General features: G+C 39.0%; 2 protein-coding genes and 1 pseudogene across 2 annotated transcripts; 1 reads left to right on the top strand and 2 right to left on the bottom strand.

Annotated features, from left to right (window-relative positions):
• Window positions 1-7011: 7011 nt before the first annotated feature.
• On the top strand, window positions 7012-7950 carry LOC146370418 (olfactory receptor 4B13-like). Its single transcript, XM_084908312.1, has one exon. It carries the CDS (start codon window positions 7021-7023, stop codon window positions 7948-7950), a length of 930 nt encoding a protein of 309 aa, XP_084764438.1. The 5' UTR covers window positions 7012-7020.
• Window positions 7951-9642: 1692 nt separating this feature from the next.
• Window positions 9643-14152, bottom strand: LOC146370417 (GTPase IMAP family member 8-like). Its single transcript, XM_084954488.1, has 5 exons — window positions 14113-14152; window positions 13146-13862; window positions 10636-11976; window positions 10489-10550; window positions 9643-9834 (listed from the first exon to the last, which is right to left on the bottom strand). The coding sequence occupies exons 1-5, from the start codon at window positions 14150-14152 to the stop codon at window positions 9643-9645; spliced, it is 2352 nt and encodes a 783-aa protein (XP_084810614.1).
• A 2119-nt stretch (window positions 14153-16271) lies between these two features.
• LOC146370416 (olfactory receptor 2G3-like) lies at window positions 16272-17650 on the bottom strand (annotated as a pseudogene).
• Window positions 17651-20129: the final 2479 nt, after the last annotated feature.

Genomic DNA, 20129 nt, shown 5'->3' with positions numbered 1-20129 from the left:
TACATGGGCATCTTCACCTTTTTGCACTCCTTCCTGGTTGTACAGTAGAATAGTATTACTGCTATAGTTAAATAATTATCTATTATATTAGAAAAATGGTTTATTATATGCTTATTATTATTGCTAATGGGAGACTTCATTTGACATTTTTTTGCATTTCACAAGACTACTGAAACTGCGACTTCAGATTCTTATCATACAACTGAATCAGTAAGACTAAGGAAAATTCCAGGCTTTTATCTTTAATAGTTTTTGAGATAGTCATATTAATTCAAACCTTGCTTTAGATTTCCATGTGTGAAAAAAGACTTTGTATAAGTCAAACTTTGGAACGTACAATTTTCAGGCACAGAGTTGGGTGAGCAGAAAATCTTCTAAAAGTCTGACAGTTTAAGATGCCGGAACATTTGTGCCATATCCTGTATAATATGTATTTTATTTTACCAGCTATTTCCATACAGAGGACATATGTTCAAACTACCAGTTATTCAAAGCCAATAAAGCACAAAAACTGTTGTGATGTGAGTATAATTTTGGTATCTGCATCTAGTTGCTGTTAACATTCAGCAGATAAAAGTGTACAGCTGACATTATTTCCAATGTGGCATTGTGATGGACCGAGTTGAAAAACAGGAGGAGTCCCAGGAATTATTAGAAAAATATAGTTTCCATTTATTTAACCCCCAAAATTATATTTACAAGAGTAATGAATGTTGAGCTTATAAAAGAGGTCAAAGAAACAAAACTGAACTCAGTCAAAGACTGCAAACTTAACAACCGAAATGACTGCTACAAACAAACATAACTGACCTAAACATGAAATGACATACAAGGGTATATATAATGGCTGATCAGACCATTGTGACACATGAGGGGTAACAAACAAACACAATCATAAATCACAACGATGCAGTACAATCTAGTTTGTTAATAAACTAAACACCAAAGAAGAAAATCAAAACCCCATTAAACCCTAAACTCAAATATTTAATTAAATACAAATACTTTGTTTTTAAAGTAAAGAAAACACACATTCCCCCTTCAGCAGGAAGTGGTGGTGTGGTCCAATTATCTTCCTTTGCATTTAATGGTTTCAAACCCTGGCTACCATCTTTTGTCCAGCAACTCCCAGGGATGATAGCAGGTAAGAAATAAAAGACAAAGGTTAGTCAAAAATCAAAGAAATGAAGTAGTATGAATACATAAGTAAACTAAATGTGCGCGCTTACAAATAGAACAAATGTATCCAAACCAATCAATAAAGTTATTGGCAACTAAAATGTATTACTATGTTCAAATGAAGAATGAAAATACAAAAGTTACCGACTTTAGAGTGTGGCCACAGGTTTGGCCATCACACACCCCCCCACTTCTGGATCTTCCATCAGGCAGCGAGAGAGATAATCAGCAGTGGTGTTGTCTTTACCAGGGATATAGTGAACCTTAAACCGGTATGGCTGCATAGCCAGATACCACCTGGTGATTCTCCCATTAGTGTCTTTCATTCTTTCCAGCCACTGCAGGGCCTTGTGGTCAGTTTGAAGGATGAATTCTCTTCCCAGCAAATAATATTTGAAAGAGTCAAGTGCCCATTTAATGGCCAAGGCTTCCTTCTCAACCGTTGCGTAGCGGCTCTCCCTTGGTAGCAGCTTACGGCTGATGTAAGCGACAGGATGTCGATCCTCTGGTGGTCCCTGCAGAAGCACTGCTCCCAAACCCCTTTCAGAAGCATCAGTCTGCAATGTAAAGTCTTTTGTGAAATCTGGTGAGTGCAGAACGGGGTCCTTACTCAGGGACTGGCGAAGGTCTTTGAAAGCTGCAACGGCTTCAGCTGTCCACCGAATCTTATTGGGACATCTTGAGCCAATCCTGTCCGTCAGTGGGGCTGCTCTAGCTGAGAAATTGGGAATGTTGTAGAACGCAGCCATGCCGAGGAAGGATCGCAGCTGTTTCCTGGTTTGTGGAAGAGGACATGATGCAATTGCATTAATTTTGTCAACCTGTGGTTTAATTGTCCCACCTCCAACAGTAAACCCAAGGTACTGGACTTCAGTCCTAGCAAGAGCACACTTTGCTGGATTGATGTAAGCCCTGCGGAACACAGCCGATCCAGCACGATTCTTAGGTGATCCACATGCTCTTCCCAAGTTCCACTGAAAACAACATCATCAAGGTACGCACAGGTGAATGCTGAGAGCCCACAGAGTACCTTATCCATTAGTCTTTGAAATGTTGCTGGGGCCCCATGCAGACCAAATGGCAAGACTGAACTCGAACAATCCCCACGGAGTACGGAATGCTGTCAACTCTTGAGACTGTTTAGTGAGAGGTACTTGCCAGTATCCCTTGGAGAGATCAATGGTCGTTAGATATTTTGCCTTCCCCAAACGCTCAATGAGATCGTCAATGCGTGGCATCGGGTAAGAGTCAAATTTCGATATGGAATTAAGGTACCTGAAGTCGATGCAGAAACGTATCGTGCTATCCTTTTTCGGAGCCAACACAACAGGGTTACACCACTCACTTGTTGAAGGTTGGATGATTCCAAGAGACAGCATGAGGTCCACCTCCTCCTTTAACTCCACCAGGAAGCGTTCCGGTATCCTGTAACTCATACGCTTCACAGCTGCATCAGGTTTTAAAACAATGTCATGCTCCACCAGACTCGTGCGACCTGGGTACTTTTGAAATATGTCTGAATTAATCAGAGGCATTACCTGAGACTGTTGCTCACTGGTGAGATGGCTCAGGTCCAGGACAGAGACTGTTACTGAAGGCAAGTAGTCATTAACTTCTTCCTCCTCATCCATGCTGTGAATAAGCAAACCCTCTATTTTATTCTCAGTGCGTGGAATCCATTCCTTAAGAAGGTTAACATGGAGCACCCTACTCCCTTGCTGGAGACCTGGTGTGGAAACTTTATAGGTAGTAGGTCCAAGTTTCTTCTGTACTTCAAAGGGTCCCTGCCACTTTGCCAGCAACTTGCTGTCAGAAGTTGGCAACATTACCAAAACCTTCTGGCCAGGGACAAAACTCCTGTGGAGAGCTTTTTTTAATCAAACAAAGTCTTTTGTTGCCTCTGAGCAGCTGCCATATGGCTCTGAGCCAGTTCACTCATCTGCTGAAGCTTTTCTCTCATATGAATGACATAGGAAATAACATTGACCGATTCCTCTTTACCTTGCTCTCCCTCCCATGAGTCCTTTAGCAGGGTCAATGGGCCTCTCACCTCATGGCCATAAAGAAGCTCAAACGGGGAGAAGCCAGTGGAGGCTTGAGGAATTTCCCTGTAGGCAAAAAGGAGGTATGGCAGCCACTGGTCCCAATCAGACCCTGTATCATTGACAAACTTTCGGAGCATTTGTTTGAGAGTTTGGTTGAAGCGCTCCGTCAGTCCATCTGTCTGTGGGTGATAAGGGGTTGTCCGCACACTCCTGATGCCTAACAGCTTATAGACCTCTTTCAACAGTGTGGACATAAAATTAGTGCCCTGGTCAGTTAAAATCTCCTGTGGGAATCCAACCCTTGAGAACAGTTGAATCAATGAGGAAGCTACAGTTTTTTCTTTAACAGTTTTTAATGGAAAGACTTCAGGATACCTCGTAGCATAGTCTGTAATGACTAGCATAAAGCGATTTCCAGATGTACTTTTTTCTACAGGACCAACTACGTCCATGCCAAGACGCTGAAATGGTATACCAATGATTGGGAGAAGTTGGAGTGGTGCTTTGGTGGGGACCCTAATTGAAGTCTTCTGACATTGAGGACAACTCCTGCAAAACATAGCAACATCTGAGCGCAAACCAGGCCAGAAAAAGTATCGCTTGATGCGAGTGGTGGTCTTATGCTTCCCCAGGTGGCCAGCCCAGGGAATGGAGTGCCCCAAAGTAAGCACTGTTTCACGGGCTACTTTAGGGACCACTAACTGTTTAACCTGGCCGTGCTGGTGGTATAAGATGCCATCTTGCAGAATGTACAGCTCTTTATTTGTGTCAGATTCAACAGAGTCCTTTTCCTTGGCCCTCAGCAACATGGCAGACAAAGTTGGATCGGCCTGCTGCATTTGTCTAATGTTTGTAGGTACTGAAAAACCTAAAGGCATATCTGGAGCAGCCTGAACTGATGTCTTTCCAACAGTGTGTTGAAATTTTTCACGTCTTCTTTGACTGCGTGGCTTCCGAGACTTCCTGGGATCTGTCTCTAGTTCAGCCTCAAAGAAGGGTAAAGCACTGAGGGTTGCATAATGCTCATCCTGATTTTTAGTTTGAGCCCTTGTTATAGCAACATTACACTCCTGCACTTCTCTCAACAAATCATAGATGACTGGCAGATCCTCCCCAAGAACTACAGGATAGGGCAGATTATCAGCTACACCAACCTTTAACAGATAGGGTGTCCCCTGCACTTCAATAAACAGATCAGCAGTAGGGTATGGTCTTTTATCACCATGTATACAGCAAACTGATATGGTTTCAGAGGGGCATGTGTAATCGTTTGACACATATTTCCTGTGTACCAGAGTCTGTGTGCTGCCAGTATCTATTAAAGCATTAATTTCTTGTCCATTAATCTTAACTGTGGTGATTTTATTTGACTGCTTTCTCTCAGATTTAATATCCACATTCTGATGAGGCACGAAACACATCTGAGATAATTTGCTTTGATTATTAGGACACATGGGCTTAGTGTGACCTTCCTGTCCACAAAGGTAGCACACTGGTGGCCTTTTACCTGGCTTCAAGGTATTCAGAGGCTGCTTTTCCCTTGTAAAGGGCTTACCCACACCCGTCGCTGACCTCTGAGGATGCTGAGGGGGTTGCGACCGACGTGAATCTCTGGCAGCCTTCCATGCACTGTTGCTCCATGGCTGACTCTTACTTCGGGCAGCTACAAACACATCAGCCAGGGTGGCAGCCTCTGCAGCAGACTTTGGATTATGCTCCTTAATCCAGACCTGAAGCTCAGGACACAGCATTCTTAAAAACTGCTCCAAGATAATAATTTCACCAACTTCTTTTACAGTTCTGTTTTTTGGCTGAATCCATTTTTCATAAAGTTCTTTCAGTCTTGCATACAGTTCCTTGGGACTCTCATCAAAAACTTCAAGACAGCGAAATCTTTGCCTGTATGTTTCTGGGTTTATATCATATTTTTGCAAAATGGCAGCTTTTACCTTATCATATTGCAGTGAATCGTCCACATCCATATTAACATAGGCACTTCGAGCCTTACCAGTGAGAAGAGGAATGAGGTGAAAAATCCAGTTTAACTCTGGCCAGCGACAAGCAGCTGCAATTCTCTCAAAAGTGGTCAGAAAATGTTCAACATCATCTTCAACAGCTAGTTTCTCCAGTTTAGGATGATGAATATGCACAGACTGACCTGTTAATATGGAGGCTGAGCCAGAACCCTCATGCTGAGATGTTGCTTGTGTCTGATAATCAGCTGGAGTTTCAACAGACTCTGGATCAGTTGATGTGGGCTCTGGAAGTGGGGTGGTTCTGGCCTGCACTTCCATTTGCAAAAGCCGAAACTGGTGTTGCAAACTCTTAAAACGCTGTTCTTGCAGTATAGCATCCTCTCTCTGCTTTTTATCTTGAACTTCCTGTTGTCCCATGAAAGCCTGAAGAATCCCAGCAATATCAAGCAGAGTTGGTTCCCTGGTATCCTCTCCTTCAGTGTCTCCAGCCACAACTGAAATTCCTTCTTCCATCTCCCTCTCTGGCTGCTGCAAGGCCTCTTTAGCCTCCATTTTATTTCCTCTCTTTGGGCACACAGCATTCTGCATGGCTCAAAAAGTTTGTCAGGGGAGAAAAAAGGGCAGAAAAATGCAAAAAAAAAAAATCCTGTCTCCTCAACTGAAGGATCCCACTTCTGACACCACATGTGATGGACCGAGTTGAAAAACAGGAGGAGTCCCAGGAATTATTAGAAAAATATAGTTTCCATTTATTTAACCCCCAAAATCATATTTACAAGAGTAATGAATGTTGAGCTTATAAAAGAGGTCAAAGAAACAAAACTGAACTCAGTCAAAGACTGCAAACTTAACAACCAAAATGACTGCTACAAACAAACATAACTGACCTAAACATGAAATGACATACAAGGGTATATATAATGGCTGATCAGACCATTGTGACACATGAGGGGTAACAAACAAACACAATCATAAATCACAACGATGCAGTACAATCTAGTTTGTTAATAAACTAAACACCAAAGAAGAAAATCAAAACCCCATTAAACCCTAAACTCAAATATTTAATTAAATACAAATACTTTGTTTTTAAAGTAAAGAAAACACACATTCCCCCTCCGCAGGAAGCGGTGGTGTGGTCCAATTATCTTCCTTTGCATTTAATGGTTTCAAACCCTGGCTACCATCTTTTGTCCAGCAACTCCCAGGGATGATAGCAGGTAAGAAATAAAAGACAAAGGTTAGTCAAAAATCAAAGAAATGAAGTAGTATGAATACATAAGTAAACTAAATGTGCGCGCTTACAAATAGAACAAATGTATCCAAACCAATCAATAAAGTTATTGGCAACTAAAATGTATTACTATGTTCAAATGAAGAATGAAAATACAAAAGTTACCGACTTTAGAGTGTGGCCACGGGTTTGGCCATCAAACAAAAATGTCATGCTATTTATAACATCAGCTGTACCCTATCGTTGCAAACTGTAATGGATCTTGCCTTCTGTTTACATTTTCCTTTAAGACACCCAAAACACATTTATTATTATTTATTTCTGTAAATTCAAAAGGTACTTTTATTATAGTCACTTCCCAGAGTATTGCTTTGTTGATTTTCAGGGGATTTTTTTTTAATAGATCAAGAGAGGTTGAATTCCCAGGTGTGTTTTGTTGTTGAACAAAAGGCAATAATTAAGAGGAGGTGTAGAGGCACAGCAGACAATGATAGAGATGTAGATGCAGTAGCTCTGTCTTCTGTACACTCACATATACTCAAACACACATATTTTTAAAATAATAAGGCATTTGAGTTCTCTGATCATGGATAATGTGTCTAATGTAAAAAGTTTTGTTCTATTAGGATTTAATGACACGATGAATTTCAGAGTACCCCTCTTCATAATAACTTTACTGCATTATTGTGTGATTTTGTTTTTCAATATCTCTCTTGTGCTGCTTATTTTCTTGGATGAAAACCTCCATGAACCTATGTACATTTTTCTTAGTACCTTTTGCATTAATGCACTTTATGGGTCCACAGGTTTCTACCCAAAATTCCTTTCAGACTTACTGTCATCTTTTCATCACATCTCCTATGAAGGGTGCCTTTTACAAGCTGTTATCATGTACTTATTTGCCTGCTCTGATTTGTCCATTTTAGCTGTTATGGCCTTTGACAGGTATCTGGCTATATGTCGCCCTCTGCACTACCACTCTTTCATGACTAAGAGGAGGCTTTCACAGCTGGTGTGTTTCTCCTGGCTGACTCCTTTATGCATTTTATCCATCAATATCCTGCTAACATCAAGACTGACCTTATGCAGATCAAAAATTGAGAAGGTCTTCTGTGTGAACTGGGTAATTGTTAAACTTGCTTGCTCTGACACAGACACCCTTTTAAATAGTGTTGTTTCATATGCAACAATTATCATTTATATTTCGCATGGGTTTTTCATAATGTGGACGTACATGCATCTTATTAAAACATCTGTAAGGTCCAAAGAGGACAGGGCGAAGTTTATGCAGACCTGTGTGCCCCATCTGACTTCTTTAATCACATTTTTGATTGTAATAGTTTTTGATTTGATGTATATGCGATTTGGATCTGCAGATTTACCCCAAAGCCTCCAAAACTTCATCGCTATTGAATTTCTCGTCATCCCTCCAGTTATGAATCCCCTCATTTATGGATTTAAACTCACCAAAATACGAAATAAAATTCTGAGTTTTGTTTACCGTAAACAAAAATAACCACTTTAATAAAGTTTAATCACTCAATGTTTTTCTCATTATTTCTTTGTTCATAGACAGTGACAAAACAGGGTGCAACTTCATGTTTCAGTATTTTGTCAGGGATACATCCCTGAGCCCCATCATTTATGCAGGGAAATAATGGGGATTTGTTTCAGCTCATTTTTCATTTTTATTGAAATTATTTGTTGTTATATGAAGTACAAGATGTTTTTCTGCTGCTGTATGCAAATCAAATTGAAAATAGACACACAAATACACATGTGGAATGTAAGAGAATTAAAAACAATTGTCTTTAACTGAAGCTTTTTTGTGTCATAGCATAAATAGAAAGGAAAAGGGTTTGAGGAACTATTTTACTATTTTATTTTAAAATGTTCTTGGAAAAACATTTTTTCCATCAATAGGATTTTTGTCAGGCATGTGTCAGAGATCAGGTTTCCTTATTAGAAGCACGAACCACCACATGATACCAAACACAACTTCATAAACACCTGAACGAGTTTCTAATATTATAATGTTATTATGACAACACCTCTGATTGTGTAAGTAACAAAAAGATAAGAACAAAAATAATAATGAAAAGATAATAGTCTAGATGGCATAAAAAAAACCTGTGTGGATCTTATTTACAAGATGTATGTATATTATACTTCTCTAGTTTTTGTTTTGTTTGTTTTTTTTTACTTTTCTATAACCTATTTTTTGTTTCTGTTTTGTTTCTGTCTTTTTAAGTGATTCATAGGTTTGATGGTCTGGTTTAAACATACCCTGAATTATCAGCCTCCCACATGCCAATCTGCCATCTGGAAACTATTTGTTCTATTTGGATTCAACTTTCAACTCATATTTTTTGCAGAAATGTATTAAGAGACAATACAAACACACAAAAAAAACATATTCCTCCATAAATTAAAACATACTCTACATGGGCATCTTCACCTTTTTGCACTCCTTCCTGGTTGTACAGTAGAATATTATTACTGCTATAGTTAAATAATTATCTATTATATTGGAAAAATGGTTTATTATTTGCTTATTATTATTACTGCTAATGGGAGACTTCATGTGACATTTTTTTGCATTTCACAAGACTACTGAAACTGCGACTTCAGATTCTTATCATACAACTGAATCAGTAAGACTAAGGAAAATTTCAGGCTTTTATCTTTAATAGTTTTTGAGATAGTCATATTAATTCAAACCTTGCTTTAGATTTCCATGTGTGAAAAAAGACCTTGTATAAGTCAAACTTTGGAACGTACAATTTTCAGGCACAGAGTTGGGTGAGCAGAAAATCTTCTAAAAGTCTGACAGTTTAAGATGCCCCAACATTTGTGCCATATCCTGTATAATATATGACTATTTTATTTTATCAGCTATTTCCATACAGAGGACATATGTTCAAACTACCAGTTATTCAAAGCCAAAATAAAGCACAAAAACTGTTGTGATGTGAGTATAATTTTGGTATCTGCATCTAGTTACTCAGTTGCTGTTAACATTCAGCAGATAAAAGTGTACAGCTGACATTATTTCCAATGTGGCATTAAAAAAAACAAATATATGCACTTTGGGTTACTGAGTTTCACGTACAGAACACAAAAGCAGTAGAAGCCAAGACCATATTTTGTCTGCACACTGAACATGGTCATATAATAGATCTTAGGTCTCTTGAATCAGGTATCTAATTTATTGGACCAATAAGCTGCCCAGGAGAGCCCCAGCTGCAGCCCAGCCAGCTGACCTGGCATTCATCCCTGTGCCCACCCTGGATGAGGCCACAAAGACTCCAGCTGCTGCTCCGAGGGCTGCACCTCCAGCTCTGAGCCATGATGAAGTCAAGCCTGCTTCATGTCTGCTTGCTGTGTTTGCAGACTCTTTCTGTTGGGGGAAAAAAGGGACTTTACTAGGCAATCTTTCGGTTATTTAATACACTGTGGGTTGTATTCCAGTACAGTATGTTAGCATACTTGATTTTTGCAAGAATAAGTAAAGGACGTAGTAGCATTGGAGTAAACACACTTAAATGGATTTGGGCAGTAGTTTGGGAAAATGGGAAAGCAGCTCTGAAATCTTCATCTAAAAAATCCTGATGACAGTGCATCTGTGAAACATTTTGGATGCGTATAATATTCCTGAAACTTTTAATAACTTTTTCAAGTAAGTGATGTGAATTTAGTGAAATAAATTGTATTTTTTGGAGTCAAATACCTCAACCCAGCATGAAATATTTACATAACTTATTTCTGGTTGATTGCCATTAAATTAGGGAGGCCCAGTGAATTAACCCTTATTGTAATTCGAATGAATTGTCATACATGTTCCACTCTGATGCTTCAAATGATGCACAAATAAATAAATCAAACTGATGTGTTATGGATATAAATGAGGCTGAGATGCATGAAAAACTTTAGGAATGTATTTTAGACAAGCTGTAAAGACCTTTGTGTTCACATGAAAGAAACTTAGTCTTATCTAGAGTGTTTTGTGCGTTCATCATGGTCGGACTGGCCTGTCAACTCCATTTTTACTCGCCTTGTACTGGACATTGGCACCACTGTCCGGCACAGCCAGGCTCTTCTGCTCTGCTTCTGGAACTTAATGAGTGACATTTTGACATTGTTCTTACAGAGTATACTCATTATTGTGTAACCACACTCAGGATCACTTTCTCATACTCACAGTGGTTGATGACATGTCGATGATGATTTGAAGGTATTGTGAATGCCCATTTTGGTCTTCTGCTAAGTTCCTCCAGCAACTTTAGGTCTGTCACAGTTTTTCCATGATCACCTTTATTAAAGTGCACGGTGTTCATCTTATTTGTCCCGTTAGTTTCCGTCTCTTTGTAGTGCCTCTGCATCCTACTGATCGTCACTTTCAACATTTTCTTTGCATCTTCATTTTCTTTTTTCAGCTGTTCAGTCATCTCTTTGAGCTTCATCACTTCTTGCCTGTGATCCATCAGCATTTGCTCTGTGTCTTTTTCTTTCTTTACACACAATTTCTTTAAGCCTGCAATTTCTTGCTCTTGCGCCTTCATCTTTTCCTCAAGCTTTTCTTTGTCCCCTTCACTCCTTTGCTTTGTCGACTTTATGAAATGTCTTTTCACTGCACACAGCTCTTTTATCACCCTGTCTTTTCCCACAATTTCCTTCTTGAGTTGAGTGTTTTCAGTGTTTAGAATGCTTATCTTTTCTTCATAATCTTTCTTTAACCACTCCTTCTCATCTTCTGTTGTCACCTTCAAAGCCTGAACCTGTCCATCTTCCTCTTTAGCTATCTTGATCATATCTTCTACTGTCCTTTCCCTCTCCTCAACTGTCTTTCTCAGGACATTATTCTCTGCTTTAACCTTCTTCAGTTGCCTCACAGTCTTTTTGGAGCTCTTTTCCAGCTTTTTGTTGCTTTCCTGGAGATTCATGAAACTCTGTACCAAGTATCTGGCATCGTTCTCCACCACCGTCTCCTCAATCTTCTCCAGTAGTGCTCTAACCTGGATGTCTCCGACCCTGTTTAAGTTATCAAAAACATGATATCTGTTTCCACATTTGTCCACAAGCTGCTGCAGAGCTGGCCATCTTTCAATGTGCTCCTCAATGGGAGTGACTCCCAGTTTGTCTCCCCAGGTGAACAACACAATACTTCGCATCCACACCCAGAGACCAAACAAGCTTAAGTGTTCCTCCACTCTAATTCTGTCGGTTTCAGTGAAGGTCTCATCGGCACGTACAACCACCAGGACAGCATGAGGAGTAGGAGCCCACGGGGATGCAGTGCTAGTAATTAGATCCTGTACTTCCCATGGAGTGTCCTCGGAACAGTATCGTCCATGCCATCCTGGAGTGTCCACAACAGTTATTTGCAGTTTGCCAGCACCACCCTCCCTCTCAGTGACCTGTGATGTTGACTGTCCCACAGCAAAGACTTCACCACCAACAAGATTGTTTCCAGCTGAGCTTTTCCCAGCCTGCTTCGGTCCCACCACCAGAATTCGAAGCGCTGAAATTGGGGGAAACTCTCCTGTATTGCAGAAATGCAAGATTTAGGTAATGATGTTAGCTTTGCAAATGTATATTTCCATCTTGCAGTTGTTTCAGGTAAATGAGAATGATGAATTTTAGATGTTTCCACAATGCTGGTTTGAATGAGAAGTTTCCTTCATTAGAGATTTTACTACTGTTAGTACTTGGTAAAACCATAATAGCTGATTTTCAGCAGCTTCAGGTATTCAAAGAAAACCTTTGAATACCTGACTTATTTTGATATCATGACACTGTTAGCATAAAGTTGTGTATGAACACATCCAGCAGTAAAGAGCAATTTTGTCATTCAAATGATCTAATTTAGTGTCATACATTTAAATAAACCTTTTGGCATTTTATGTATTTAAATGATTCTTGGTATTTAAAGCAGTATTTGCATTGTTCTTATTAAAAACAAACAAAAAGACAACCACAGAATCAAAGCATATTAATGGAAAGTTGACCAGAAGGGAAAAGCGTGGTAAGAAAAGTGCACAAGCAACACTGACGAATGCAGTCTTGAGAGGAGTCTCAACACGCAAAAAACAGCATTATTGCCGTGAATCATGAATCAGGATTAAAACATCCAAACTGAGAGAAAACAGGAGCAGGAAGAAACACACAGCTAGAGGGAGAAATGGGGGAAAGAAAACTGAACATAATATAAATGACACAAAAGACTAACAAAATAAAACAGTAAGTACAACCACACTGAAACACCTGGAACCAGAGACAACAGCAAAAATGTTTTACTTGGGCTAAGGAGAAATTAGTCCAGGTAATTTATCATATTACAAATATTAATGTTTGTAGTATTATAAAAATGATTGTACCTGATCTAATTTTCTGAGCTACATAAGTAATAACATCACAGTTTGTGGTGGATGGATGATTAGTCTGTTGAATGCAAATGTTGATATGTGTAAATAAATATCACTGAATCTCTGAGTGCTAATGATTGTATTTTTTTTCCCTTTCCACTAATGCCGTTATGCCTCACAATTGGTGAAGATGGCAGTTATGGGCCTGGGAGGGGGGTATAATTTAAATCATTTTGATTTATTTTTCTTTTTTCTACTTTTTTTTTTATTTTCACATTTTGTTTTGGTTCAATTATTATTATGTCTTGAAAAAACAAATATGATAGGTGCATGAAGTGACGCTTACCCAGTAGAAATGTGAGGGTTCTTTTAACCATATGCACATTCATTCGCCTTAAAGTCGCCCTCTCCTCCACCTTTTTCCTTTGGCTCTCTGTTATCCTGGACAGTTCGTCATTTCTAGTCACATAACCAACTCCTCCTGCTTTTATATTTTCTTCAACCAGTGCATCAATCTTCTCCAAAAGTTCTTTAACCTGAGTGGGATCATCTTCTCCCCAAGTGCTTGTATCTAAAAGGTGGTATCTATACATGCATTTGTCCAAAAGGCTTTTCAGAAACTTGTATTTTGCAATGTAACTCTCCACAGACATCCCTCTCAGCTGCTCATATCTCGTGAATATTACTATCGTGTTCCTCCACAGGGTGTCATTTAACTGCTCCAGAGGTCCCTCTACTGTCCATTCCCGACCTCTGTGCGAGCTGATCGGTATAACCATGAGGAAAGCATGAGGTCCCGGTGGGCACATGGCCACGCAGGCTGCTGTGTTCATATTTACCAGGCCGGGGTCTTGGACAGAATAGTGAATCCATCTTTCAGGGGTACTGACCACAACCACTTTAAGTCCTTCATCAAGAATAGTTTGTCTCTTAACACACATCTTCACGTCTCTGCTGGTGTCAAACATCTGTCTGCCGAGGATAGTGTTTCCCGTCAAACTCTTCTCCAGCCAGTCGTGTCCCAAGAGCACAATCCTGAGCTCCTGGAGAATGTGTTTGTTCTCTGCCAGCAGAGAGGACACAGAATTACCACAACTCTGGCATGCAAGCAGCTGATGTGAGACAAAGCCCTCCCAATGGTTTCACAACTTTCCTCTGAACTATGCAAAATGCTGAAATTCTCTTAACTGCAATGAATTATGTACAGAATAAGAAAATAGAACAAATTGGATTTAATATACTAAAATCAATCAGCCTTGCAAATGTTGTATGGATACATTTAAGACATATAAAAGTATAAGTCAGGAACATACCTTTATGGTGTCTGTGAGCCATTAAAACTTTGTCAGCCATCTTTTAAAATGTCACTTTAAAGATGATTCACCACAGTTAAAAACCCTGTTTTCCCAAAAACAAAGCGAAGTGGAAAAATATCGTCCAGCCCAGTGTCAGCCTGAGCTTTAATGCTTGACTCAGCTCTCTGTCTGATGAAAGGTCAAAGTCCAGCCCGTACCACTCTGCTAGTGGAAGATATCATCTAATTAGCTCACACAGGTAACATTTCTGTAACAGTATAATTACATCAAGGAGCCAAGGAAGCCAAGGCCTAAGTTCAGTGAGTGTATTTGAGGATCTTTTCTGTGTTCTTACATAGTAGTTAAACATGCTGTCAGTCCTCCAAAAAAGGTCCAAACTACTGAGGGAGGAACTCTTTTAAGACATCTGTGTATGCAGAACCCCAACGTCCTGTATACATAATATATTGCATACAAAAGCCAATATGTGTGCAATTCCAGTAATCTAAAGTTTACTGAAGCATATTCTAGCATTTGATTGATTGCTGTGAGATAATCATTTCCGTAATTTAGCAAAATCAATACATTAAATAGATCGTTTAATTGTAATCTTGGTAAAGGGCAGTATTGTAGTATGTTTTCGGGTCAGTTCATTTTCATTGAGAAATCTGAAATCTAAAACTGTTAAAATGCATTAAACACCCTTGCTCCCTGATTAAACACCAGATAAACCTAGTTTTCTTACATGTGCATTACTGATGATTGAGTGGATCAGCTCTTCTGACACAGCCGAACCCTGATATTCACATTAGATTAACAATGCTGTTAGGACCAGGGTGAATCATTTTGGGGCCCTAGTTAAGATTAAGATTTTGTTCTAAACTAAGAAACGTGAATTTTGTCATCTACTTACATCGTATGCTCTTTACTGCTTTCCATTTATGTATGCTGTATATTGCACTGAGTAGATTAGACAAGAGTACTTCACTTTTTCCCTCTCCCTCACCTTCTGAGACCTTATGCCTTAGCCAATCCTCTCTCTCTCTGTCTGGCTTACCTGATCACTAGAAGACCGCTGAGGCCAAATATTAGCTTAAAAAGCTGCCTAGCAACCACGTCAGTAGCAGCTTGAAACTTAATGCAGCATTGTTTGATAAAAGTAAAAGCCAAAATGTTCATTTTATCTAGTTTGGCTTACTGAGATGTTTCATTGGTATGTGATGTGTCTGAGGCTGAGAGACCACGGAGCCCGAAAAACATGATTATTAGGCCGCAACAATATTTTTAACGTAAGCTACTAAACAACAGTTAGCTATTGTAGTTCATGAGATTAGTGTCCAGAAAATGCATAGTTGACATGTGGACCCTCAATATACTTTTGGTTTTACTCTCAAGTTTTTGATAAAAATCAATGCTCCATATTTTGTTTTTCGGTAAACCTGAAAAACCCATGTGTTATCATAGTTTTGCATTTTTTATTTGTTTTTATTGTTTATGTTTTAAATATTTAATTTAAAGTGCACAACAACTTGATTATACAACCACCCAATGTAAGGTTTATGCAACAGCTGATTAGATTTTTGATATAAGTGTACAATGTAACAATGTACAGGTAACAATGTAGCTAAAATAGCTTTCACTTGAATAGCATTGTACTTCCTACCCCTCTACTGTAAACAGCAACACAAATTTACATTGTAATGAATGTGATGATTAGAGTCAGACACAACGACACCTTAAGTTCAAATAATAAGACAGATAGGATTAAAGAATTAAAGATGAAAAATAAATGAAGGCTCATCTATCAGTCCACTGGCCTATCTAGTTCAGGGTTGCGAGTGACTGGATTCCATGCTGTATAATGGATGATTGATCAATATTCAATAATAACATAATTAATTTGTAAATGTGCAGAGAATTATGGATGCAAGTTTTTAAAATTCTGCAAAAGAAGATATGTAAGCAACAAGAGATGATCTTTTAGCATGATTATAATCTATAAGAGCACGTCAATGCTATTGCTCTGGGATGAGCCATAGGCTTTGCTGACTGAAACATGGAGGAAATATTAACCACAGACGCTGTTTTATATATCTATTACCATTTATCTACAAAGTGCATAAATTAAAAAAGAAGTAAAAGGTAGAATATAAAAACTAAAAATACAAAACTCGATGTCACATTTCCTGAGAAAACAGAACATGGAACATTATCAATTGATCTTTGTCAAAAACAGTAAAACATAGTGTGGCCTGTCCCTATAAGTCATCTACAACAGAATAGCTCACATAGTAAATTCTTTACTCTAAGGAAAATGCTGCATTTTACTCTTGTTTTTTTAAGAAAACTAAACTTGATGTAAGTTAGTTTCTTGTAAGATTTAAGTAAAGTCAAGATTCTGTTTTGTATTTTGGTGAGTTTGAATCCATATATGAGAGGGTTCATAAAAAGTGGAATGATGAGAATTTCAACTGTAATGAAGTTTTTGAGACTTTCAAACCTGTGTACTCAAATTGCACATATATCGACTGAAAACCAATCACAACTATAAATGTGATCAAAGAGGTCAGGTGGGGCAGGCAGGTCTGCATAAACTTTTCTCTGTCCTCTCTGGACCTCGCACATGTTTTAATGAGATGTGTGTAAGTCCACATTATAAAAAAGCCATGAGACACATAAATGATAACTGTTGCATATGCTGCGATTTGGTTTGTAAAGGTTTCAGCTTCAGGACAAGCAAGTTTAACAATTAACCAGTTTACACATAAGACTCTCCGAATGTTTATACCACATAACTTCAGTCTTGATGTTAGCAGGACATTAATGGCAAAAATACATAAAGGTGTCAGCCAGGAGAAACACACCAGCTGTGAGAGCCTCCTCTTAGTCATGAAAGAGTGGTAGTGCAGAGGTCGACATATAGCCAGATACCTGTCAAAGGCCATGACAGCTAAAATGGACAAATCACAGCAGACAAATGAATATATGACAAAAGCTTGTAAAAGGCACCCTTCATATGAGATTGTTTGAGAAGACCTTAGTAAATCTGAAAGGAATTTTGGGTAGAAACCTGTGGTCCCATAAATTGTGTTAATGCAAAAGCTACTCAGGAAAATGTACATAGGTTCGTGCAGATTTTCATCCAAGAAAATAAGCAGCACAAGAGAGATATTGAAAAATAAAATCATGCAGTAATACAGTAAAGTGAATGTGAAGAGAGGCACTCTGAAATTCATCGTCTCATTAAATCCTGACAGAATGAAACTTCTTACATTAGACACATTATCCATGATCAGAGAACACAGTTACCTTCTTAGTGTAACAACATGTGAGTGTACAGAGCAAAGAGCTGCTGTATCTACACCCCTAACAATATCTGCTCTTCCTCTACGCCTCCTGTTAATTACTGCCTTTGGCTCAACAACAAAAAACACACACCTGGGAATTCAACCTCTGTTGGTTGGGGGGGATACGTGACTGGCTACTAGTGGAAGTTTTCCTTCTCTTTTGCCAGAAGCCGAAAATGTCCACAAATGACGAAAACCCGAGACCGTCGTGAACCTTTCAAGTAGTGCCCAGTTGACCAAAATTACCCCAAGGACGCAGCGAAGACCGCAAAAGACCCAAGAACAACAGGCCTCACTTGCTTCAGTTAATGTCAGTAAGAAAGAGTTTGGCCAAAAATGTGTTCCAAGATGAAAACCACTGCTGAGCAAAAGGAAAATGAAGGCTTGTCTCAGTTTTGCCAGAAAACATCTTGATGATCCCCAAGACTTTTAGAAAAATAACTCTGTGGACTGATGGGACAGAAGCTGAACTTTTTGGAGTGTGCGTGTCTGATAACATTCAGTGTAAAAGTCACACAGCATTTCAGAAAGACCATCACCAAAATATGGTGGTGGTGGTAGTGTGATGGTCTGGGGCTGTTTTGCTGCCTCAGGACCTAAATGAAGGTAAACTGAACAATGAATTCTGCCATCTACCAAAATATTCTGAAGGAGAATGTCTGGCTATCTGTTTGTGACCTCAAGCTGGAACACAGTTGGGTTCTGCAGCAAGGCAATAATCCAAAACACACCAGCAAGTTTACCTCCGAATGGCTTAAGATAAACTAAATGAAGAAATTCGAGTGGCCTACTTTAAGTCCTGACCTGAATCTGACTGAGATGCTTGACGCATCAATAAATGAGTTGATCTGAGAGGACCTACAAAGTTATTTGAGGGTTTATCTTTAAAAGTGACAGGTTAAATAATAAAAACAGTCGTATTTGTAATATTGATGTAGGTAGTTGATTAGTGTGATTAGTGCATGCAAATGTAGACATGTGTAGTGCAGAGTGCTAATGATTGCAAATTATTTCCTTTACACTAATTTCATTATGATTCTCTTGTCAGCTGGTGACAATGGCAGTTATGGTCCTTGGCGGTGTTCTAATTTTAATCCTTCTTATTTTTTTCCTTTTTTCCTACATTTGGAATGATTTTCACATTTTGTTTTGGTCTGTCCTGTGGGTGGAGGAAAGTTCAATTATAATCTCTAGGGGGTTAAAAAAATGGTAGGTACATTCAATAATTCTTACCCAGTAGAAATGTGAGGGTTCTTTTGACCATTTGCACATTCATTCAGCTTAAAATCACCCTCTCCACAATATTGCACAATATCCACAGTATTGTTTTCCTCCACAGGGTGTCATTTAATTCCTCCAGAGGTCCCTCTACTTCCATTCCCGACCTCTATGTGAGCTGATCGGTATAACCATGAGGTCCTGGTGGGCACATGGCCACGCAGGCTGCTGTTTTCATATTTACCGGCCTGGAGTCTTGAACAGAATAGTGAACCCATCTTTCAGGGGTACTGACCACAACCACTTTACCAAGTCCGTTACCAAGACTAGTTTGTCACATCTTCACATCTCTGCTGGTGTCAACCATCTTTCGGCCAAGGATGGTGTTCAGTCATTACCAGCACAGAGTACAACATGTCATTCATGTTAACACGCATCTTCATGTCGCTGCTGTTGTCATATTTTTTTTTTATCAGATTTGTAAAATTGTAAAAACAATTTATTAGTCTTGCCTTCTCAGAGTTGTCTTCGAAATGTTTTAGGGGCTTTTGATAAAACAAGACAACTTTTAACAAAAGCAAAAATGACACTTTTTCAGCTTTGCTTCCTCAGAAACCCATTTTTATTAATTATTCAGATGCAGAGTTAATGCCACTGCTGTTGTATTGCCAGTCTGTAAGAGTCCCTGAGTCAGAATTAACTCGATTCAGTGACTGTGCAATATCGCACATCATGCAAAAAGTAACTGACTACAGTAAGAAACAATGATTAATTACAAATTGTGAAAAATGCTTTGTAAGCATCCACTGTGAGTACAGTGTTCCATCTGTGGTTTAATTAGAAGTGAGGCATCGCTGATGCTATTTACAGCTCCAGAGTGTTGAGTGTGACCTTTGCAGATAATTTTGTAAACTGCACCCAGGACAGCTGGGTTTAAATCTTCATCTGCTGTAGCATTTTCTTCACAGTTTAGTAAGATAAACTTGTGGTGCATCTATACCTTTTCTAAAGCTGAGCATCTCATAGTCATCATTTACATTATGTACATATTTATACAGACTCGATATCCCGTCACACCTTGGACATCCGATTGTTAATGTGTCATTCAAAAGGTCTAAAGAGCAGCTAAATACATCTCTACAATATCTAAAGGTGAGCATGACATTCATCATTTGTGTTATATACATATGTTCAGTTTACACAGTCCTCATTATGTCACACTTGTGTCACTTAATACTGCATGTCAAATGAAAATTGTGGATGTGTTATGATGAATTACGGTGGATGGATGCCTGTGTGAAAGTTCTTATGGAGAAGTGATGGAAGGTGGAAATGGTTAAATCAGATCCCTGTGTTGACTCTAGTGGACCCCTCCCGTCGTCTATGGTGTCAAAACTGAGTTCCTTTCACCTGAAGTGCTGCATGCACAGAGAAACTCACACAAATCCAAATAAATCAAAGGAGTAGGAG

The sequence above is a fragment of the Perissodus microlepis genome, chromosome 16 (assembly GCF_051167445.1).
Source record: "Perissodus microlepis isolate ML-2025 ecotype Zambia chromosome 16, ASM5116744v1, whole genome shotgun sequence".
Lineage (NCBI taxonomy): Eukaryota > Metazoa > Chordata > Actinopteri > Cichliformes > Cichlidae > Perissodus > Perissodus microlepis.
This window is presented reverse-complemented; position numbering and strand designations above follow the sequence as displayed.